This window comes from Homalodisca vitripennis, chromosome 7 (genome assembly GCF_021130785.1).
Source record: "Homalodisca vitripennis isolate AUS2020 chromosome 7, UT_GWSS_2.1, whole genome shotgun sequence".
In the NCBI taxonomy this organism is placed as follows: Eukaryota; Metazoa; Arthropoda; class Insecta; order Hemiptera; family Cicadellidae; genus Homalodisca; species Homalodisca vitripennis.
In genome coordinates this window covers 22,009,796-22,030,754 of record NC_060213.1, presented here as the reverse complement: position 1 = coordinate 22,030,754, position 20,959 = coordinate 22,009,796, and the positions used below count along the sequence as shown (strand labels likewise).

The 20,959-nt window shown below is 35.4% G+C and overlaps 2 protein-coding genes across 2 annotated transcripts in view; one reads left to right on the top strand and one right to left on the bottom strand.

Moving 5' to 3' along the window:
- LOC124366998 overlaps positions 1-20,959 on the top strand; it is a 413,006-nt gene that overhangs the window by 81,260 nt on the left and 310,787 nt on the right. The window lies entirely within an intron of this gene.
- Positions 26-20,959, bottom strand: part of LOC124366989 (nucleolar protein 6) — a 28,406-nt gene continuing 7,472 nt past the window's right edge. Inside the window, exons 4-20 of the mRNA XM_046823636.1 lie at positions 20,361-20,540; positions 18,732-19,023; positions 16,136-16,296; positions 15,380-15,500; positions 12,587-12,750; positions 11,945-12,060; positions 10,969-11,266; positions 10,059-10,286; positions 9,835-9,918; positions 7,520-7,715; positions 6,039-6,193; positions 5,069-5,232; positions 3,808-4,061; positions 3,197-3,411; positions 2,891-3,079; positions 2,687-2,788; positions 26-246 (exon numbers count right to left, since the gene is read on the bottom strand). Of these exons, the coding sequence (XP_046679592.1) occupies positions 85-246; positions 2,687-2,788; positions 2,891-3,079; positions 3,197-3,411; positions 3,808-4,061; positions 5,069-5,232; positions 6,039-6,193; positions 7,520-7,715; positions 9,835-9,918; positions 10,059-10,286; positions 10,969-11,266; positions 11,945-12,060; positions 12,587-12,750; positions 15,380-15,500; positions 16,136-16,296; positions 18,732-19,023; positions 20,361-20,540 (3,081 nt within the window). The 3' untranslated portion in view covers positions 26-84. The remainder of the gene's footprint in view (positions 247-2,686; positions 2,789-2,890; positions 3,080-3,196; positions 3,412-3,807; positions 4,062-5,068; positions 5,233-6,038; positions 6,194-7,519; positions 7,716-9,834; positions 9,919-10,058; positions 10,287-10,968; positions 11,267-11,944; positions 12,061-12,586; positions 12,751-15,379; positions 15,501-16,135; positions 16,297-18,731; positions 19,024-20,360; positions 20,541-20,959) is intronic.

Sequence of the window (20,959 nt, the reverse complement as noted above, 5' to 3'; positions counted from 1 at the left end):
TCTGAGAGAAAAGTCAGAGCATGTGTAACATTAAAAAACTTACTTTTTATTACATTTATTTACAAAATGTACAAAAAAATTACGCTAAGTGTGTTCCATTTTCTGAGAATGCTTAGGACTCAGGTGTATGGTCTGAACCAGGCCGGTCCCGAGAATGTAGAAGTCCTCAATGATGGCATCGAAATTCAGAGTCAGGAGCTCCTTCTTACCTTCCTTCACTGGCTTTCTGCAGTTCACTTGACTCACCTAGAAAATTGTACAAAATCCTGTACTGTAATAAGGTCTGGCTATTGCAAGGCAAATTAATCTTATCAGTTATTTGTAAAGGGTTCATGAATTTTGAATAAATCACAAATACCAACAATAAAAATAGGTCTACACAGAGAACTATTTCAGTTGTACGGTAAAACTCAGATTATATGCATCAGATTTAAAAAATATTAAAATCGGGTGTACAGTCGTAGGTGGTTGGTCGACGAACGCAGGCGTATCGTGACCTGTATTCTGTAGTTCAGTTATGATAATTAGTATTGTGTTTTGTTTTTTATTAACCCTTTGCACTCCCCGTCCGCATGACAGTACTTGTGATTTGCACTCCTCTGGCCACCTCTTATGGCCCAAGGTCATATCCTCTATAACTCTGAATATTTTGTTGTGAGCCGTGTCGTTGCACTCGTCTGTCCATATGTAGTGGCCGATGCTAAAATGCTCCTAAACTCCTCTGGCCACCTCTTATGGACAGTGACATTTAACTATATTACATTTTTTGTAAATAATTCTGTTATATATATAATGTTCTGCCATATCTTGGCTGATTCTAAACTATATAATCAACAAGATTGTACAATTTTTGGGGGGAAATGTTATTTATCTGTTTCTTAAAATACAAAATAAAATAACCCTTTCTATTGATGACTAGACTATAGATGAATAAAATATTTTTTAAATAGTTTTATTAATTTTTATGCCACTTATTTAATGTAAAACAGCAGTAATAAATATGAAATAATATTTTTGAAGTCTGTTTTGTAAGATGATTGCCCGCTGAAACTCAGCTGGCAATTATCAGCTGGGTGACTCATGACTATTTAAACAAACCCAAACAATTACCTTCCAGTGAGCTATCGTTGTTGTGACAACCAATGAGATTCTTGTTTTTGCTTGTATGTTATTTTCGTTCAGATATTTTGTCACAGTTTGATGACGTAGTTCTAAATAATTTAAGGTTTCCATGTTTTCTTCTGTGGGTCGTCCCCCCATGGTTGGCATGTCATGGTAATAGCAAGGAAAAATAGTTTACATAGCCATACGACACTGTGCAAAGTTTATAGATGTTATCTGCTATGGTTTGTAAAATATTAAGCCGTACCCAGACTTTTCAAACACCTATATATATATATTAAAATTTGCCTTAGAATTAACTACTTATATCTGTGGATTTGCTTGTAGTAATTTTGCTTTTTACCTTTAAAGAAATGTATCTAAGACTTTGATTTTTAAATCCATGCAAAATATATTAAATAATCAATAAGAGAAAAATGAAAGCAACGCTTTAGCATAAAACAATCATTTAAAATTGTCCTTTTAAAATGCCCCTTTAAAATCACCTGTTGTTGTGATTGTAAATAACATGTCAGAGTGGAACAGACATCTGGCACCATCTATATTCAGTGTAGTAGAGAACATGACCTTGGGCCATAAGAAGTGGACTGAGGAGTGTACGGACACAGCTGCGCTGAGAATTCACAGAGTGCAACAGGTAAAGCACCATGTCCACCTCTTAGGGACTGAGGAGTGCAAAGGGTTAAGTGCATGTTTTAGAGTTGGTGAAGTTGACACACAACTTGGTGGTTGTGATTCCTGACTTACACGTGTCACAACGCTCTGGTATTTGATCAATGTATGTTATGGAATGAGTAAACTAATAGTTAGGTATCTGACAAATTAGCCAAACTATTTATTTACTATGATGTGTCATACATATTTTTACTAAATGGTTTTGTTTATTGGCTCAATAAGTTAATACAGAATTGTCACAATATAAAATTTTGTCTTGTACAAATGTGTGCATAAGAAAACAAACTTGTGTTTTTTATAGTTTACTGTCTTATGTAATTTTTTACAATGTGAAGAAAATCTGTCCTCAAATTGTGAAGGAAATAATGATGATTGTTTGAAGCAAGTTAATAAACAAAATAATTTATTAATTACTTTTCAGTATACAAAGAAGTTAAATTATCCAGCTGCATGTTTTTTGGCTTATTTTGTGTTGGCAGCATTGTTTAAAATTATTAAAAGGCATTTCTAATATAGTTCAGTGTAGATTAATTTATAAGAAACTAAACAAGAATTAAATTTAGATTCATTTAACAGTTTCAATTGTTATTTTAACATGGTGATACAATGTTTTGTTACATATGTATGCTAATATGTCACTCAAACCTGTACTTGTATTTAACCGTATCTTCACTAGTTTTTCAATTACACGACAAATTCGGAGAACCGTATTGTTGTGCCCTTCTCACTGAACCAGCCTATAAAGGTTGTATCACTGTGGTGTGGATACTAAAACATCTGTTCTGAGGCAAGCAAGTATGATGATTCTTGACTAAACCAGGAGACTATAAATTAGATAAATAATGTATTGATAAAATATTCTAAAACAATATTAAGTCATGAAAGTTACCTTGAATTCATGTGTCTCAAAAGCAGATGGCTTGAACAGTACCCCTATCGTTCTTCCTCCGTAGGTGTCATGGAAAAAGAGAGCAAAATCACTGTAGCTTTCCTAAAAAGAAAATATTGTGTAAACATTAATGGGAATCTTTTTTATTTAGTTAATGTACGGAATTTTAGGTGTAAATAAAATTGTTTATGATGCTCGGCTTACTCTCAGTTCCCGGAGATAGAACTCAGCAGGGTCGAACCCTGTAATAGGTATCTTCCTCCGAACTTTAGGCACCCTGACCTGGACAGGGGTTTTTTGAGTGAAGTCGACTCCCTGGCTGAGACGTGACAGTTGCATGGGCTTCAGTCGTATCAGAGCATCGTAGAGCTCTAGCGGTGGACGGAACACGACCTACAATCGCAAATATGAAAATGTCACGAACAAAATTGCACATAAAGTGAAGCACTACGCACTTCTAAAAACAACACTACTTTTCAATATGTCTGCAATATTGTACCAACAACCCACCTTGCACTTGTGTGACAAAGCAGAACTGAGAAAGTTTGTCTCCAGGACTGTGAGGGACTGACTCGCAAGGCTTGCCAACCTCACCAGTACCGGCAACGTCGGGGCCTCCCGGGTCCAGACAGACCCGGACTTGTCGTACTGGGTGGCTATGTACAGTGGGGGCAGTGCAGTTCGCTCGCTGCGGAAGTGCGACTCTATCTCGATGAGGTCCTCTCCTATACAACAACAATCTTAATTTACTTGAAGATTTTTTAAATTTTCTATGTTGCATTTTGGTAATAAGGCTACTTACATAAAACTTTTGCCACAAGAATAAAGAGATAAAAGTTACTATTACCCAAACAATTAAACAATCAATAAAAAATCAATTATAAATATCTTGCTATTTCTTCTCATAGAGTGAAAACCAGAAACCCGGACGAAAAATTACTACTATCTCTACTGCTACAAATCCCTCATTTTATCTATCACGATACTCTTCGTTAATCTCTCAAATGTAATTGTCACCTAAATAGAGGAAGCAAAATTGCATAGTATTATGAATTGTTAAAAGAGGACAGTTTGCGATGTCTATGTGGAGAAAATTGCTCAGGATCTGATCACAGACTCACTCTTTAAGTTGCCATTGAAGTTGACGACGACAGGCTCCAGATGGAAGTTGGTGTGTGCGAGCAGGTGCAGGAACCGCAGGAACATGGGCTGTGGCTGCGCGAGCGGACGGAATGGCTCGGGAGAGAGGAACAGCGAAGCGACCAGCAGCTCGGTGGCAACGTCCGGTACGTGGGCATTGTCCAGCAGCTGGGAGGAGAGCCATCTCTTGGCCAGACGACACACCACACCCATACTGGGCCACTGCTGCTGCAGCCTAACAACCAACACAACATGTCACGACTACTTCCAGTCGTAGTGTAAAACCAACAATATCTGTCATAAAGAGTATGGGCAAAGTTTAGAACTTATACAAATATTAAAGCAAGATTTAGTAGAAACTGGAAGGGAATTTCACATTCAGTATCTGGCCACTTTGGAATTTTAAAACTGGAATTTCAACTATTTTGACTTTTGAAAATGGTACCTTTTTTTTTTTTTTTTTTTTCAAATCAAATCATATTTATTTCCACAAATTACTGAAAAGCAGAAGTAAATATTTTATGTTGAAAAAGAAAACAAATGTAGCATTTGGATATCTAATGGTAATAAAAAATACAATAATATTCAAGTAATACAATTCAAAATAGTTAACATTAAATAAGTTAACACTAAATAATATTAAAAAGTCTTATATCACAAAGAAATAAATCCATATATTGAAATAAAGAGAAAAATTAAAATTAAAATATATATATATATATATATATATATATATATATATATATATATATATATATATATATACCTAATGAAAACAGCACTTATGATTAAGTTACTTTGCTACCTAATTTCTGTATAATTAAAAATAACATGGGGAAAGAGCCTACATGGTCCTTAATGGCCTGTGCTTAAACTCGAGTTGAAACTTTTACGATTAGAATTTTATCTTGAGTAGTGTATAGATTAAATTTTATAAAATTTCAATTGAAAGAAGTTACCTGAATTTGAATAACTTATGGATATGACTTAAGATTCTGATATTAGGAATATTGTAGAGAAAGTAAACAAAACAAATAAATATATTGAGTGAACAAAAACTAATAGAAATAGGATAATTATCTTTAGATTGGAGAGGAGAGGAGAGGTCTATAGGAGTTTTTATAACAATGCTTGTGATACAAGATATACTCAAAGGTCTAACGAAATCTTATATTGTTGTTTTTTTTTTTACCTTACTAGTCCTCTGAGATTAAGGTCTGGAGAAGAGAAAATACAACTCACCCATGCAACGCTCCAGTGAGCTTAGGCAGGTGCAGAGTGTACTTCTCCAGCTGGAGAGATTCTGGAGTGTCGCGGTAGCTCGTCTTGCCATCCGGCGTCTTGCACTCCTTCAACAAGACCACCTCCCGGGGATACACCACACGTAGCCGGAACACAAACCCCTCCTAGACACAAAGCAACACAACAATTCAGATATCATGAGTTTGTCAAGTATTCTAAAACTACATTTCAAACAAGCAGCAACTTGTGGATTCAAAACCATCAGAAAATTACAACGTATTACGTTGTACGTATTTCGTTTCCTTCCAACCTAATGTTTTTTAAGTTCTCTGGCTGGATTTGTAAGAGGAGAAATCCCTTTCACTGAAAATTACAAATCACCGTTAGTGCATTTATCGCTGCTTTACTCAACTCACGGTCTATACTTCTTGATTATATGACTTTGAAATATGTTTCAGAAACAATTGTTAGTGATTTCAACATTCTGCTTACAAACGTAATGCGAAACACAAACTTCTAGTAAGTTTTTGTTTTTTTAATTGACAAAAGAATTATAAAATCTGGGTAAATTATAATAATTTTTTCCAATAATGAATGTGTCTTGGGAAGTTTAATATTTGATGTAAATATATGTATTTAGGAACAAATACTTTTTAAAGGTCTTAGATTTAAGAGTAACAAACTAAATATTTCACAAAACTTTTTTCCCATACTTTTATATATGAATACTAGCTCACAATAGTAAATTTTAGCAATAAATAAAAACTTGCAACATTTATGGGATCAATAATTTTGCACGGACTAAACATTTTACTGCTCCAATAAGAGTTTGGAGAGTTTTCACTTGTTTGGGGGTGGACAAAGAGAGAAGGCTGCAAGAAGCCAAATAAAGAACTTTTACTTTAACAAGATGCTCATCTAGAGACATGGGCCTGAGCTTTTTACCTTCCTGTAACTCTATCTTACTGACCTTGAACACGTCGATATGGTCGGTGTAGGCCTGCGTCTGCAAGTCGTACTTCTCCAGTATGGCCTTGGCTATGTGTATATTGAAAGCTGCTCTGATCCTCCTGACAGCCTCCGGATCCTCTGGCCACTTCCGGGACAGTCCCAGCTCTATCACTCCTGCCAACATCACACCACAGTTCTACTAATTGTTGATAACAATAATGTTCATGTTTGCTATTCTGCGTTTTCTTATTGGCATCAATACATTTTTTTAAATTTCAAGTTAATCAGTGAAGAATTTCCACTTCAGATACTGATTTTCTGTGGTTCCAATTATTATAATGACTTCAGCTGTTACTTATGCAGTATTGTGGTGCAGCGATTTACAGTTTCACATGTGTCAGTGAAAAACTGCCATGTGATTGATGATTTTCCAATAGAACCTTTCACGATTATTACCAATTTTAGTACAAGTTTTGAATGTCATAAAAAATCTAAACAAACCAAATTATACATCTAACGTACTTTTATTTTAAGAAACTATAATATTAAATTTATCTCGTGATATTTCTGATTTCATGATAATATTAGATTTCTTAATCATTGCTACACGCAAGAATAAACAACATAAACTTTTCAATTCTAGCCCATATACTGAATGTTCATAAGAAAATTACTTGATATTACTCTTTAATAGCTTTTCAAACGTTCCTAAAATGAAAAAGAGTTAAGAACAATTTGAAAAAATTGTTAATATTATGTTTCATATTGAACTCATTTGTACTCTTCCTATCTACAATAATTGGGGTGTATATGTTTTTCAATAGATAAAACATAAGTTCAATTGAATTTATTTTATTATTTGACATGCCACTAGAAATCTCTTTCACAGAGTTCTAAAAAATATAAATTGAGGATGACTTTTCATATATTAGTTATATAAGTTACTATTTTATATTATATTTAAAAGATCTTTTGTTAAAAATGAAAATAAACAATAGTTTATATAATGTTGTTTTTTTTTCATACATGTTATAGAAATTACACAACTAAATTTTGCATTTCAGTAAACCAATATCTAACAGTTAATACACTATTGGAAAGCTATCATGAGTGACTTGGTCGTATGGTCTCTCACATTATGATCAGACAGGTTCAGCACACTCTTGGAGTGAGTCAAAATGATCCTCATGAGTGACTTGGTCACATGTCTCATATTAGGAACATATAGGCTCAACACACCTTTAGTGACTTAAAATGATCTTGACTAGAAGACTAATGTGTCTCACATTAGGAGCAAATATATTCCAAGCAATTGTGAAAGAACCTAAAAGTGCAAATTGTATAGTATAAAACAAGGTTATGTTTTTAAAGTGGAAAATATGTAAAACAAAAACATTTTGGTAAAAAGCATAATGAGTACATGAATAACTAACCATCCTAACCACCATGTAGACAATTTAACAGCTCACAAGAGATGATATAAAAAAAAATAATACCTACCCTCAATGGGCGTAATGTAATCTGGAGCTTTGCCGAAGCTTCTGTTGAACATCCAACAAGTGGGACCCTCCATCCCAGTCTTGGCCTGTGGCCGGCCACTCCAGGGCACTGGGGGAAACACCTCCGCCCCTCGCAGCACAGCAGATATCCCGTGTACACCCGACACATCCAGCGGCAAGTCAGGTAGCTCCCTCACCTGTGAGAAGTGTTTTAGCAACGTTTATGTATCACATACATATGACAGGCTTGCAAAGCTCTGAAACTAAGCTTTTTCTTCTATGGGGTGGCCCATTGCCGTGCACTTAGGCCTCAAGGGCCTTTTGCACACCCCGGAAGCACTCCATGAGGCCCACCAGACTATGATTTCAGCAGTTCCACAAACCGCCGAAAACAACCTATCAGGTCCTCCTGGGGAAATTCACCACCCTTGTCCAAACTACCAAAGATGGGTTACCGCTCCCTTGCTAAGTTACCCACAATATCACTTTCTTCAACAACTATTTTACAACAAAAACAATAAAAACTCTCCCCAACCGAGGAGATGGGAGCTAGCGTGGCAACCAGAACCAAGGAGTCACCTAACCTTAATATGAAATAGTTGCTGTGTGGAGTTTTGTCTTGTAGGCTTAGTAAAGGATTTTTAACATGAACTTTATAGACTTTGTAGATATCAATGATCAGGAATGATTTACTGTTGTACCATTTTACCTTTTGCATTCGGTAGGCCTCTAAGTGTGGCCCGGCCTTCGGCTCTTTAAGTGACTCGAATTTTGAATTCAATTCTAAAATACTTTACAAAGGTTGCCTTCAAGGGTTGGTACTTTATTGGTTATTTATTATTGCTTTTAAATGAACCGAGTAATATATAGTTAAGTTATAGAATGACCTATTTTAAAAGTAATACTACTAGCAGAATATGAATACAATCAGTCTCAAGTAGGTGTCTAATAACAGAGTATTAACTTTTTTCCATATTTTGAGGTTTGTCTTCACTAGTATTTTAATATATTGATAGGATACACTATAGTAGCTACATTGATACGGATACACTGATAAAAACTCTAAACTATGTTTACTATGGTATGTGCTGCAAATAAAAATATTAATTTGGTACCTTATTTGGCTGAGAGATAGCAGCACTTTCCAGTCACAAGTGGATAGCATTGAATATTATAACTGCGTAATATACTGGGCCACTCGTAGTGGCCTGACAAGTTGAGGGACAGGAAGTCATCACAAAAACTCTTACCTATCAGGTAGAACACCTATAGCCACCCATAGCGACCCCCATAAGAGATAACTATGCCAATATACACTAGGTATACTATTCGAGTTAGAATACATAAGAGATATACTATGCCAATATACACTAGGTATACTATTCGAGTTAGAATACATAAGAGATAATATATATAACTATGCCAATATACACTAGGTATACTATTCGAGTTAGAATACATAAGAGATAACTATGCCAATATACACTAGGTATACTATTCGAGTTAGAATACATAAGAGATAACTATGCCAATATACACTAGGTATACTATTCGAGTTAGAATACATCATTTAGATGCATTCCCTTATGACTACTTAAAAAAATGTTCTTATACTATCAGACATTGAGACAAGTGTTACAAATTTCTCAAGACTAGTTTAGAATGTAGCATTGTGTATTGTGTTTAACTCAAACTATGATAAATCATCAGTTATTTGGCAAAATGGAGTATGAGTGTTAGGTAAAAAGGTGTTTCCTTTCAACCACCAACGTATCCAAAGGTAGACAGGTGTTGCAGTTGAAATTTCCTAGTCTTACACCAACTCCTTGGCTGAAGAGGTGAATCGAAACCAAAACAGTCTCGACACCTAGCATTGAGTATCAAACAAACTCCGTGAAAATGCAACCTTTTTTCATTCTGCAGCTTTTGTGTGTCTGCAATTTGGCAACACTGGACACTTCAAATTGAATGTTCCTGTAATTTTTAAAGCACCACAAAATATCCCATTAATTTGTGTTCATTGCAATTTTTCTGTGTTAAAAGGAGAACCAACGAATGATCTTACTGCCTTGTTTATTACTAGACTGTCTCACACACATTCTTCTAGTGTTTACTGTTTATATTTCTCTGTAGTCAAATTTTCTAAAAGACTAGGGTTTATTGGATGTAAACCCGATCACCTTGGCTTGCTACATCATTAACAAATCGATTCAACACATCAACCATTCATAAATCTCTATTTGTATTCCATGTGTATGTAATTTTCCAACAATAAACATAACAGCCAACATAAAGTGAAGAACAATAACGACTCACCTGCTTGGCTAGACTGTCAAACGTCCGGACCGCAGCTTGGCTCACTTCTTCGCCTGTCCCGTACTCCAGTCTGTCCGGGATGAACTGCCACACAGTAAGTTAATTATAGACTGCTCGCTTCACGGGATTTTGTTTTTATATGCTCTTTATCAGTCAAACTTGTGTTCAAGATCTCCATTGAAAAACAGTAACAAATAGAATAATAACAGTTTCTTTCAACTCACCGCCTTCTCCGTGACGAATGTCTCCAGCTGGTTGGCCACATAGGTGAGGTAATACCCGAACATACCTAACCGCTTTTGTAGCAGATGCATCGCCATCTTCTGGGTGACAAGTCGGCGTTCAGAGAGTGGTGCGCCCAACTTAGCCCACACCACCGCCTCACACACTGTACCATCTCGGAACCGACGCAGCTCACACAGAGAGCCCCACAGCTCTCGAAACTTTTCTGCCTGTCAACATTCAGCAAATTGTCATTAAATTTAATATTGAATACAATTTAAAACACTAGAAAAATGGTCCAATGAAGAAATTTTTCTTATATGCACCATCAAACGAGTGAATTTTGCTATGAATGTTGGAACAAGTATGGTAAGTATTCCAGATTCCAGACACTGCACTAAGAGGAAGGTGAACTAAAGCTAAACTCAACATTTGTAAGTGTGATAAAAGTTAGAAACAAAAATCGGGGCTACAAAATCTAAACAGAAGATGTATTGCACACCTATACAGTAGGTAAAATCTCAAGTATGTATTATGTTTACTGACTGTTCAAGTTAATCAGCTTGGAAGGGACAAAGATCCAAAATTCAACACAATATTCTGCTACACAGTTTATTTCTTCCAAGAGTAATGGCATCAATGGATTACTACTGGAGAAAAGTTTACACCAGACAAACAATTACGTAAAAAATTGGTAAATTTACGTGCCATCTAAATAAAAATGGATATTAGCTATTAGACTTACAATATAAGTATAAAATAAAAATGGGTATAAAACAGATCCCTGTGGCATTCCAATGATTTAGTTCAACACACATTACATGTGATTTCAACTTGAACACTGCAAAACTAAAGCAATTTATATGAGTGTGAAAACAAATTTAGTTATATTATTTATAGCTAAGAGAATACCTGAGGTTCGTTAGCGGGAGGGCCTTTTTCGATGATACTATAGGCTGTTTCAGTGTTAAGTCTGAGGCCTAACACCAGATTCTGATATGGCTTGGGATGTGCTCTGGCTACAGGCCACTGCTGCTCGACCGGCAGCTGGTAGGCCAACATCTCCAGCCTTCCTCCGAGACCTGTCTCCAGCGTACCAGTTACGACAGAGATGAACAAAGCTTCTGTAGCAAAGTAGTTTTTGACACGGATCTCCGTACTGCTCATCCTTTTCAGCACTGTCTCCACCAAAATTTTTTTGGTCTTCACACTGCGAAAAATATTACATTCAGTGATCATAAATAAACGGTAAAAAATACGAACTTATACCGAATACTAACATTGTACTCAACTATTACTAATCCCTCCGGCTCAATGCCTTACACTGAACCCATCTTGTTATCATCTAACTTACTTCAGTGGTTAACACTAATTTTAACAGTTGAACAGTGAATTTTGAAGTGATGGTCAAAACCAAAATTGTTACATCTTGAATCCGGTTTTGAATCTTAAAAAGCCATTTCCAATCTAATCTCCTTCTCAGTGGCTGTAATGCAGTGAAGCTATGCTTATTATCCCCATAATCTAACCTCTAATACTTCGAAATGCTTGACACACACACACACACACACACTAACATGCACTGTGTAACATGCAACTCAATCATGAGACAGCACACACACACATACTGTGATAGTAAAGCTACTTGCAATGCAATCTTGTGACAGCTGTTACAATGTTGGGTAAACCTCATTCGTTGTATCTTCAGCCCTACTCAGATCAATTGCATTTTACAATGATTAAAAATATAATCATAGATTCTGATTAGTTTTGCAGCAAAAATACATTTGTCTAACCTGTTAAATAAAACAATTAAAACATCCAGAGAAGATAAAACTACGAATCTGAGTGCCAGAAATAATTAACTACAAAATAAAATTGAACAAACCGAATGATGTGATCAAACTGGCGCAGGAATGGCATCGGTGTCATGAACAAAGCCTGGAAGCTGTTCATGTCCTGATTGTCAAGGCACTCCACAGCCAGTTGTGCCTCCTGCTTCACCTGGCAACCAACAGCAGCTTCAGTATTAACGTTAGATACAGTTATATTACAACTTCTATTGTAATTACATCACAAGCAAAAACAAATTGATTAAACAATTACAAATTGTGAAATGGTAACTTCCAATGCACTCCCAAAGTTTACTTACCTTATAACCATTCAAAACTCTACCAATTACAAAAAAAGCTTAAAGATTTTCTAAGATTGTATATTGTTTGTTATTTATAAAACTCACATTCACAGATTAACATCCTATTGATTGACAATCCTGGTGAATCAAAGTTTTGTGGTAACAGAATTTAATAATGTACACGAGAACATGAAATTTCAGTGTAAAATACTTTAGTAGTTTATCAGATAAACATATTGTAGAGACTTATTACTTGAAAAATAAGCCTGAGTCACTTTTACTGAGGATACAAACATGTACTACTCTTGTGATACAACTAAAAGCTAAAAATACAAATTTCTTTATCAAAGTTCATGGATTAATTATACTTGCAGACAATAGACTATAGAGCCTTACCCTTTGATATGTAAGGCGGTGGATGCCAGCAGCCAAGTTGCAGTGGCCTGTTGTGTCAACAAACACTACATCAAAGTGGCTGTGGAAGTCCTGGAGGGACGGTGTATTCTCCTCATGTTTGGTGGAACACATGGTCAGCCCTTCCTTTGTCCAGTCTGTCTGGCCTGTGGACAACATTGTGTACTGAGTAATAGGGTTATGCAGAATGGCTGCCTCAAGGGGATTCAGCACAAATCTCAATTGATTGATTTATAAAGTGTATGATTTCTCACAGGAAACTAAATATTACCAATATTTTGAGCCCATCTAATGTATGTTAAGAGATGTAGCCTGGAAAAGTGTTTTATAAATATGTATAACACAATATGAATAAACCTTTAACACTTTTTAAACTTTTATTTTTCTTTCGATGTACATTTCGAAATCTGTGATTTCATCTTCAGGTACAAAATGAAGTTAAGTTAATTATAAATAATTAAAACCAATTTGTCATGTGTTTTTTACTACCTTGGTGGCTAAATTTGTTGTATTTAATTTTATGTGAGATCAATGTATATTGTTAAAAAATCTATTGAATAATAAATTTTTTGTTAGAAAATCTTTGTCATTTAATAATATATTATGATTAATTTTGGCATTTTTGTAAATTTCAAAATGTTCTAAATTAAATAATAAGCGACTTTTTTTGCTTATGTGTAAAATTTCAAGATTGTTTTCGATGTTAGTGTATGTATGGCCGGTGTTATTTAAATGGTCTGCATATTTTGAATTTTATGATGTTTTCAATGCCTTTATGTGTTCATTAAATCTAATTTTGAAGGATCGGCCGGTTTGTCCAATATAGGGGGATTGACAGTCGTTGAAATTTAATTTGTATACTCCACAATTGTTGAATTTTGATTTTGGTTTGTTGAATTGCTTTTGTTTTTAATTAAAAGTCCAAGGTTGTTCGATGTTTTGAATGCCAATTGATATCCTTGTTTATAAAATGATTTGTTAATTTTGTGACAATGTTTACCAAGGTAGTCTGATTGAATGTATCACCAAAAAATGGCTGCATTCAAATCAATGATCGACAGATTACACAAAATTCCTATGAAAACTGAAGATTTTTATAAAGAATTAAACATTATTAAATACATAGCCCAAAATAATGGATATAAACCAAGCATGATTGATGTATTATTGAAGAACTACAAAAAGAAAGAAAATAAGAAGAAAGAAGAAAGAGATATCAAATACATTGAAAGTAAAATAAAAGTTTAAAAAGTGTTAAAGTTTCATTTATATTGTGTTATACATACATCTAATGTACTTTCTGACCAATAAATATTTCAATAACCTTGGATCAATTTGATATTATTGTTTTTTGTGGGTCATAATTTAGATTGGTCAAATTTCATTTATAAAGAAAATACGTTTGCCACGTATAACTACATTTTCAGCAGCATATTTTAGTACATAATTACTGATAGAAGTTATTTACATACAAAAAAAATTATAATTTTCAAAGTATTTTTTAAAACTTTATTTGGCGAATAATAACAATTATAGAAAGGTTAGTTTGATATTGAGTAAACAAATAAAGAACAGAACATTTCGGTGTGGACAACAGGTCTCCCGTGCGCTAATCGGCTACCCTAGTACAGTTGAGGAATTTAGCTGTGCTCGTAGGGTCCTAATACTGCCCTTTCAACAAATAAACGCTATCTGTGTGGCGGGTTGCGTTTACGTGCTAGCCACTGAGATGAAGGCGCAACAATCTCTTTAACGACTTTAAACTCATGGTTTCGATTTGCAGATTAGTATTGACAAATACATTATTTTTAAAAACAAGTTAAACAACACTATAACAATTTAAAAACAAGGATAAGTCCTATTATTGCTATTATTTGGAATTCTCTTATTTTTTAATTCCACCACAATCAGCACTGTCACAAAACAGACTGATTGTAGAGAGTGTGATGAGTTATTTGGGTCAATACGATTCCTGAAAGGAGGGTTTTATCCATGAGTCACAGGAAATGTTTTTGGGACGCAGCGCATAATGCTACCCCGCCACCCCTCCTGCCTATCACCACACACTCAAGGTCAGGAGCACAGCTAAAGTCCTCGAACTGTATGCTGGGACAGAAACTGTGCTGTGCTTAACTTGGCCACTCATTAACAGTGGGACAGATGCTGTCCTGGCCGACCCCAAAGAATTTACATACTTTCTATTACCGATTAACCAGGTCTAGATCAACTGTGATTGATTGTAAACCACTGAAATTATAATATAATTCATCCCGACTGCAAAAATATTAGGAAATAAAATCTGTAGTGTGTTACATTGTTGAACTGCTTATTAATTAATGCAGATATCTGTAAATGTAAAGTATTCAGTGAAATTACATGAGCTCAAATCAAAACATCAGACACACAAATTAAAAGGCAGCCAGAGGTAAATTACCACAGTATTCTTTACACTGTAAAAAAATTTCAAATCATTCAATATTTTAGCAAAACAATAATTGTTGCAATAATAACTATGGGTCAAGTCAAGAACTGCCTATGTAGCAAAAATTAAATTTTAGGAGAATGACAAAAAACCTTCTTAATTAGTTATTACTTTTCGGAAATTTTTTAATTTTTTCTCAGTTTTTCTGGTAACACGTTGGTGTATTTATTTCTCAAAAAAATGTAAGGTAATTTAAAAAAAAAAATAAGTGATGTACTTGGTCAGTTCTTGACTTGAGCTTGGATATAATTATTATATCCATGCATGTGCTATTGAAAGTTAGATCCACTTACTGAGATAAAGCCAGACATTGCGAGTGATTTGGTAGCTGCTCATCAAGCTGTTCAGACGATGGGAGCGGAAAAGAGCTACGACCAGCATGCTGGCCAGATAGCCACTGAAGCCATAGGGTCCCTGGACACAATATCACTCCAATTTTATTTTTACTAAAGCAAGTCACGTTTTACTTTCTACAAAATAATCATTCAAGTTTAAAATGCTCAAGTTTTCAGAATCCATTATAGATATACTGTAAGCCCTTCCCTCTATAAAACTTATTCAATATGAAATTCTAAAGACTACTAACTGAATGTCATCAGGAGAATTTTACATCCATCTATAAATTACCAAAGATAACACAATGATTTTTGAAACTCAGGGCAGTTAAATTCAACGTGTTTGTACATAATGTAATCAACAGTGTAATGTACTGATAATTACATACATAAATTACAGCAAGGTGTTTTTAGACGTTCATGTTAAATATTTGAGATGCGCAGTTACTTAAAATAAGAAGGTCAGTTGGCAGATAAAAAATCCCTTCAGCTAAATTTTACCTGTCAGCAATTTTCACCTGCTGCTGTGCCCAAAATGCATCCAAAAATGTTTTTATTACTACACTTAAATAGATTAAATGTACCATTTGAGGAAAATATTCTGAGTTAGGACAGACATCAAAGTACACAGTGAGACATCTATACCACCCGTACAACCTTGCAGACATTTCTAAATACTTTTAACAAGGGGACAAACACACAGCTTCCACTCACCACGTCCAGTTGACGCTGCCTGAGCCACACTCTCAGCAGGGTGATGGCTTCCTTCAGGTTGTTGTTGTTCTCCAGAGTCTGCTGCCGCACTGCTTCATTGGCAGTCATCACCATGTCCCTCAACACACTAGTGTTGTACATTGGTGTGGCTGTATGGCAATCTGAACAGGATCATACCAAAGTCTATCAAATATTTTAACTGAAGTCTGTCCGATTACAATCTTTTTCAATTTTTATTCCATTTCAATTTTGAAAGTATGATCTTTTTTTGATCCTTACAAAAATTTATGATTTTTATACAAACAAGTTTTGCAGCTTATTTCAAAATTTGTTTCAAGGTTAAAAAAAGGCCAATGACTTAATCCAGGTGTTGCTTTATATCAAGTTAGGAGTACATCACATCACGCCACGTAACAAGTTTCGTTAAAGCAATTCATGCAAAATTTTTACGTCTATGGACTATTTCATTCAGAATATACTGGGGACAGACAGACAAACAATCAGACAGAAAAATGTTTTACAGCCCTTAGCCAGACAGAATAAATTATTGAGCGATAAGAGTTAAATTATACTCACTCAAATCCCATGGAGACACATGCACCACTGTCAAACTCATTTTTGTCTAAGTAGACAAACATGTATGTATGTGAAATACAAAGACTATTTTTCAATATCGTCACCATACAACTTTAGGCACTTATTATAGTGATGAACTACTTTTAAATTCCAGCATTATAAAATTCTATGTCTGATACTTCAACCAGTTAGTCACACCCTCCTGCAGTTCTACGTCATTATCAAAGCGCTGCATCGTAATTCACATGTTTTTACCCAAGTTTCGTCTCCTGTAATGATTCGATCGAGCAGCACCACTGACGCACTCCGCCTTCAGTAATCACATAGTTCCTGTTAACTTCACAGAATTGCTGATAAATCTCAATTGGTTTATTGTGCTTAACGAACAAAACTCATATTACCAACCGCACTTCACAACTTGCAGGATTTTCAATTGCGTCACAAATTTTAAATTACTATTGTAAAAGAACAAGGAGCGACAGCAACATCTCAATAGCACAGCTGGATAGCCACTGAACGGAGAAACGCCCTGACATCAAAATGTCCACAATAGTCCCGCCCCTAGCGGCTATATAGCGAAACATAATCTACTTTCTGGATAGTCCTTGCAACTTCATTGCATGTATTACTATATCACACGATAAAATGTAATAGAAATCCATTCTTGTTGCCATCACAGCTATGAGGTCAATGTCAAATTATAATTTAATTTTTACCTTCCATTTTTTTTCTTTTGGACACGAAAATCAATAGAGTTGTTCCCAAGACCAAGAGGAACCATGACGTTTCAAGTCTGTAGGACCTTTTTTTCAAGAGATCACACAGGCGGACAAGGTCCTGTGTGATCCTTAATAAGGATGCATACAAAACCTCACGTTCATTATCCCTTGAGATAAAAAAAACCTATGGACATAGGACCACTTTACACACTGGAAGAATTCTTCACTACAACGATAAACTCATAAGCAATGCAAAGCAAAAATACCTACTATGCAACTTTGACACCATTACATTTCTTAATGAAATTGTATATAAAGAATTTTGACTTTGATATCCCTCTGAGTTACAAGTTTCGTAAATGCTCGGCCAAATCATACAGCCATGTGTATCATCAAACTCAATATTTTTGTGTAGAACTGAAGCAAAATTTAATATCTATAGTTCAGTTAGTTGAGATAATCTGCAGAAAATAGACAGACAACAAACAGAAAAGGAATGATGCTGTATCTCTTAGTGATAGCGAAATATACAAAAGTGTTAGTCTATAGCTCAATTTGTTATTAAAATACCCTATAGAAAGTTGAACTTCACTGATGTTCAGGTGAATTCTGTGGATGGACGAGTATCATCATCGGACTCAATGTTTCCTATACAGAAATGGAAGCTACAGTGAGAACTTCAAATCATTCTCGTGGGTCAATTCTTTTTGAGATTTCGCGCAGACAACGGACAGACAGACAGAAGTAAAATTTTGCCAGCCCCTCGAATAATATTCTTCACTGACACTCAGCCAATAATTTTATTATTTATAGCAAATGTATCGCATATTTTATTCTTATTATAAAAAAACACTATTATCATCCAAACTTAAGATGCCACTTTTCAATTTTCACAAGAGACCTGAACAGAGTTTTATTTTCATAAGTTACCAGCAACAAAGAAACAGTCAATGGCTCCCACTAAACCTTCTCCGCATTGCCCTTGTGATCGTGATCGCATGCCTTCTTTCTATTAGAAATACAGAATTATTGGCTCCTACACAATTATTGGCATACCTAGATAAGTGATAACAAAACCAGTTTTGCTGTACCCTGAGTGGCAGCTTTTTGGACATTTGCCATCATTGTATGTTATTCTTTCAAACCTTCCATCCTCAATAACAAACTTTAAACAAAGAACCCTGGGTATATTCTACTGGAACAACCCAGAGGTAAATCCTCTTTGAGATTATTATATTATACCTTAATTAATTCCAGCAGAACTGAACAAAAAGTAATGGACTGTGCAAACTATGACTGACCTTCCATCTTGCCGTAGGACAGCCAGCTCTCCCTGGTGTTATTCTTGTCTGGTGAGAATCGTGACAGTTTGAAGGTGTCTTGCTGAGGCACCACAGACAGGGTCACCTGTACCTTGTCCAGCTTGCCGGTGGGGGTGACTACCAGACGAGGGCTCAGAGGGTCCCACGGTAGCGCCCAACGGACCCCGGTCACCAGCTCACTGCCCTGCAACACCCCTGCCAGGCGTGCCAGGTACTGCGCCCGCTTGCGGTGGTACCGACCGTTCAGGTAGTCCTCCTTCAAGAAACATTTCTAAACCAACAACAATTTCTGTTAGAGCATTTATTTCAAAACCAATTAAAAAATGTATGTGCACATTGCATTCAAAACACTTCTGCATTCCTCCTAGAGAATTTAAACTTCACTGCCAATTGCAAGAGTGGACATAGCTACCTTTAATGTCTCAGGCAGGACCGAGTTCAGTTCATGCACGTTCAAATCAATTCTCTCTCAGCAAAAAAAATACACATGAAAAGAGAAAGGTAACATTTGAATAACCGTGCCAAGCTTATTGTCATGTCTCAGAGACTGCTACTCACATAATATAAATTGTCATCAAATTAAAGGTAATCATATCAAACACTGAAAGAGAAAGACACTTTACCACTAACCATAAAAAATAGGTTCGATTACTACCCGAACAATAGGGCATCTTAACCTTAACTTCACCTCATAAAATAAGACATCCTTTAATTTAAGTTTTGCTTAAAAAGTGAAGGACATAAGGAAACCAGGAGTGGATTTGGAGGAGGCAGACAACAGGACGTAATGGAGGCAAATTTTTGGTAAGGCTAAGAGTCACTTAGGATTTGTGTGGTTACCAGAATGAGAGTAAGCATTAGTTTATGCAAATACATAAAAGTAACCTTTTTTTCTCTATACAACAAAATAATATTAATACCTGTTTTCAGTACCCTAAAACAATATACAGTATAAATCAAATAAAGAACTAAATAATAGAAATTTTCCAAAAAAAATACCTGTATTTAAAATACACATAAGGGTAGAAGCACCACTTGAGAATACACTCTTCCTGTCACACACCTGATTGACAGGATATAATTAAACCGAATAAAACCGGTACTTATGAGTGAACTGGTTCTTCCTCTTTGCTAATATGTACATTTCAAAACAATTTGTGAACAATTACATAACCACAAATCATATAAGCAAGCGCTCGACAATGCAGCTTTAGTCGGAAAAAGGGAAGATTAGTAGACTGGAAGTCTAAAACATGCAGTAATTTGGCTTGAACTCAAGAAGTGAGCCCGAAGAGCGAACTGCAACTCGCGGACAAGGCGCGCAAGATGTAGCTTCGGTAGCGAGGTTCGGCAGCTACCAAGTTTCCGAAAGAAAAAAATTAATACACATGCCAATTAGGTTATCAATCCGCCAAGAATTTAGTTCCAAGAACATCGGATGTAACTTATACTAACCAGTAACAAGTAACTGGGTTGCGAAAATATATACTATATGAAGTACAATTAAATAACGGTACAATGTACAAGCCGGATATCCAGATAGTGCTGTCCGGTTAAAAATTAACAGTTGACAAAAGAAAAATCATTTGTGAAAGAGTTGTTACTTACTTTGGGCATGACGGCAACAACGTCAACAGACAGTGAAGGTCCCAGACAACAGCCGGCAGCGTATGAGCCCACTGCAGACACGGACAGAGGCTTGAGGAAACTGGACACTCCCTTGCTCGTGTCCGGGGGTAGACCGGGGAGAGGAGATTCCACGTTGGGCGGCCAGAACGTGTCTGTCAACTACATACATCAATTGTGTCATTACGTAAGGTTCACAGTAGGTTTAACATTACAACTGAACTAACATTATACTCTCGTTGCAGCTTAAATACATTAATTCATTTGTACATATGTACATACATAGATATAAACCCAATCCATGTGAAATGTCAATCTCATATCAGCAAAACATATGTTATTGATACAGCCTATTTGTAGTCATTGCCAAAAACTCAATTATTGCATTTATTTTTATTTTTATTTCATTCCAAAAAAAAATCATTACAAACAATAAATAACAAAATATGATAAACCACAAATTAAATACATAACAATCTTTAACAATCCAGTACGAATATACAATAACACGTAACGAATCATAAATACGTAATTGGATACTATTGTTTACAATGTTTGAAAATTAAAACTATAAACAATAT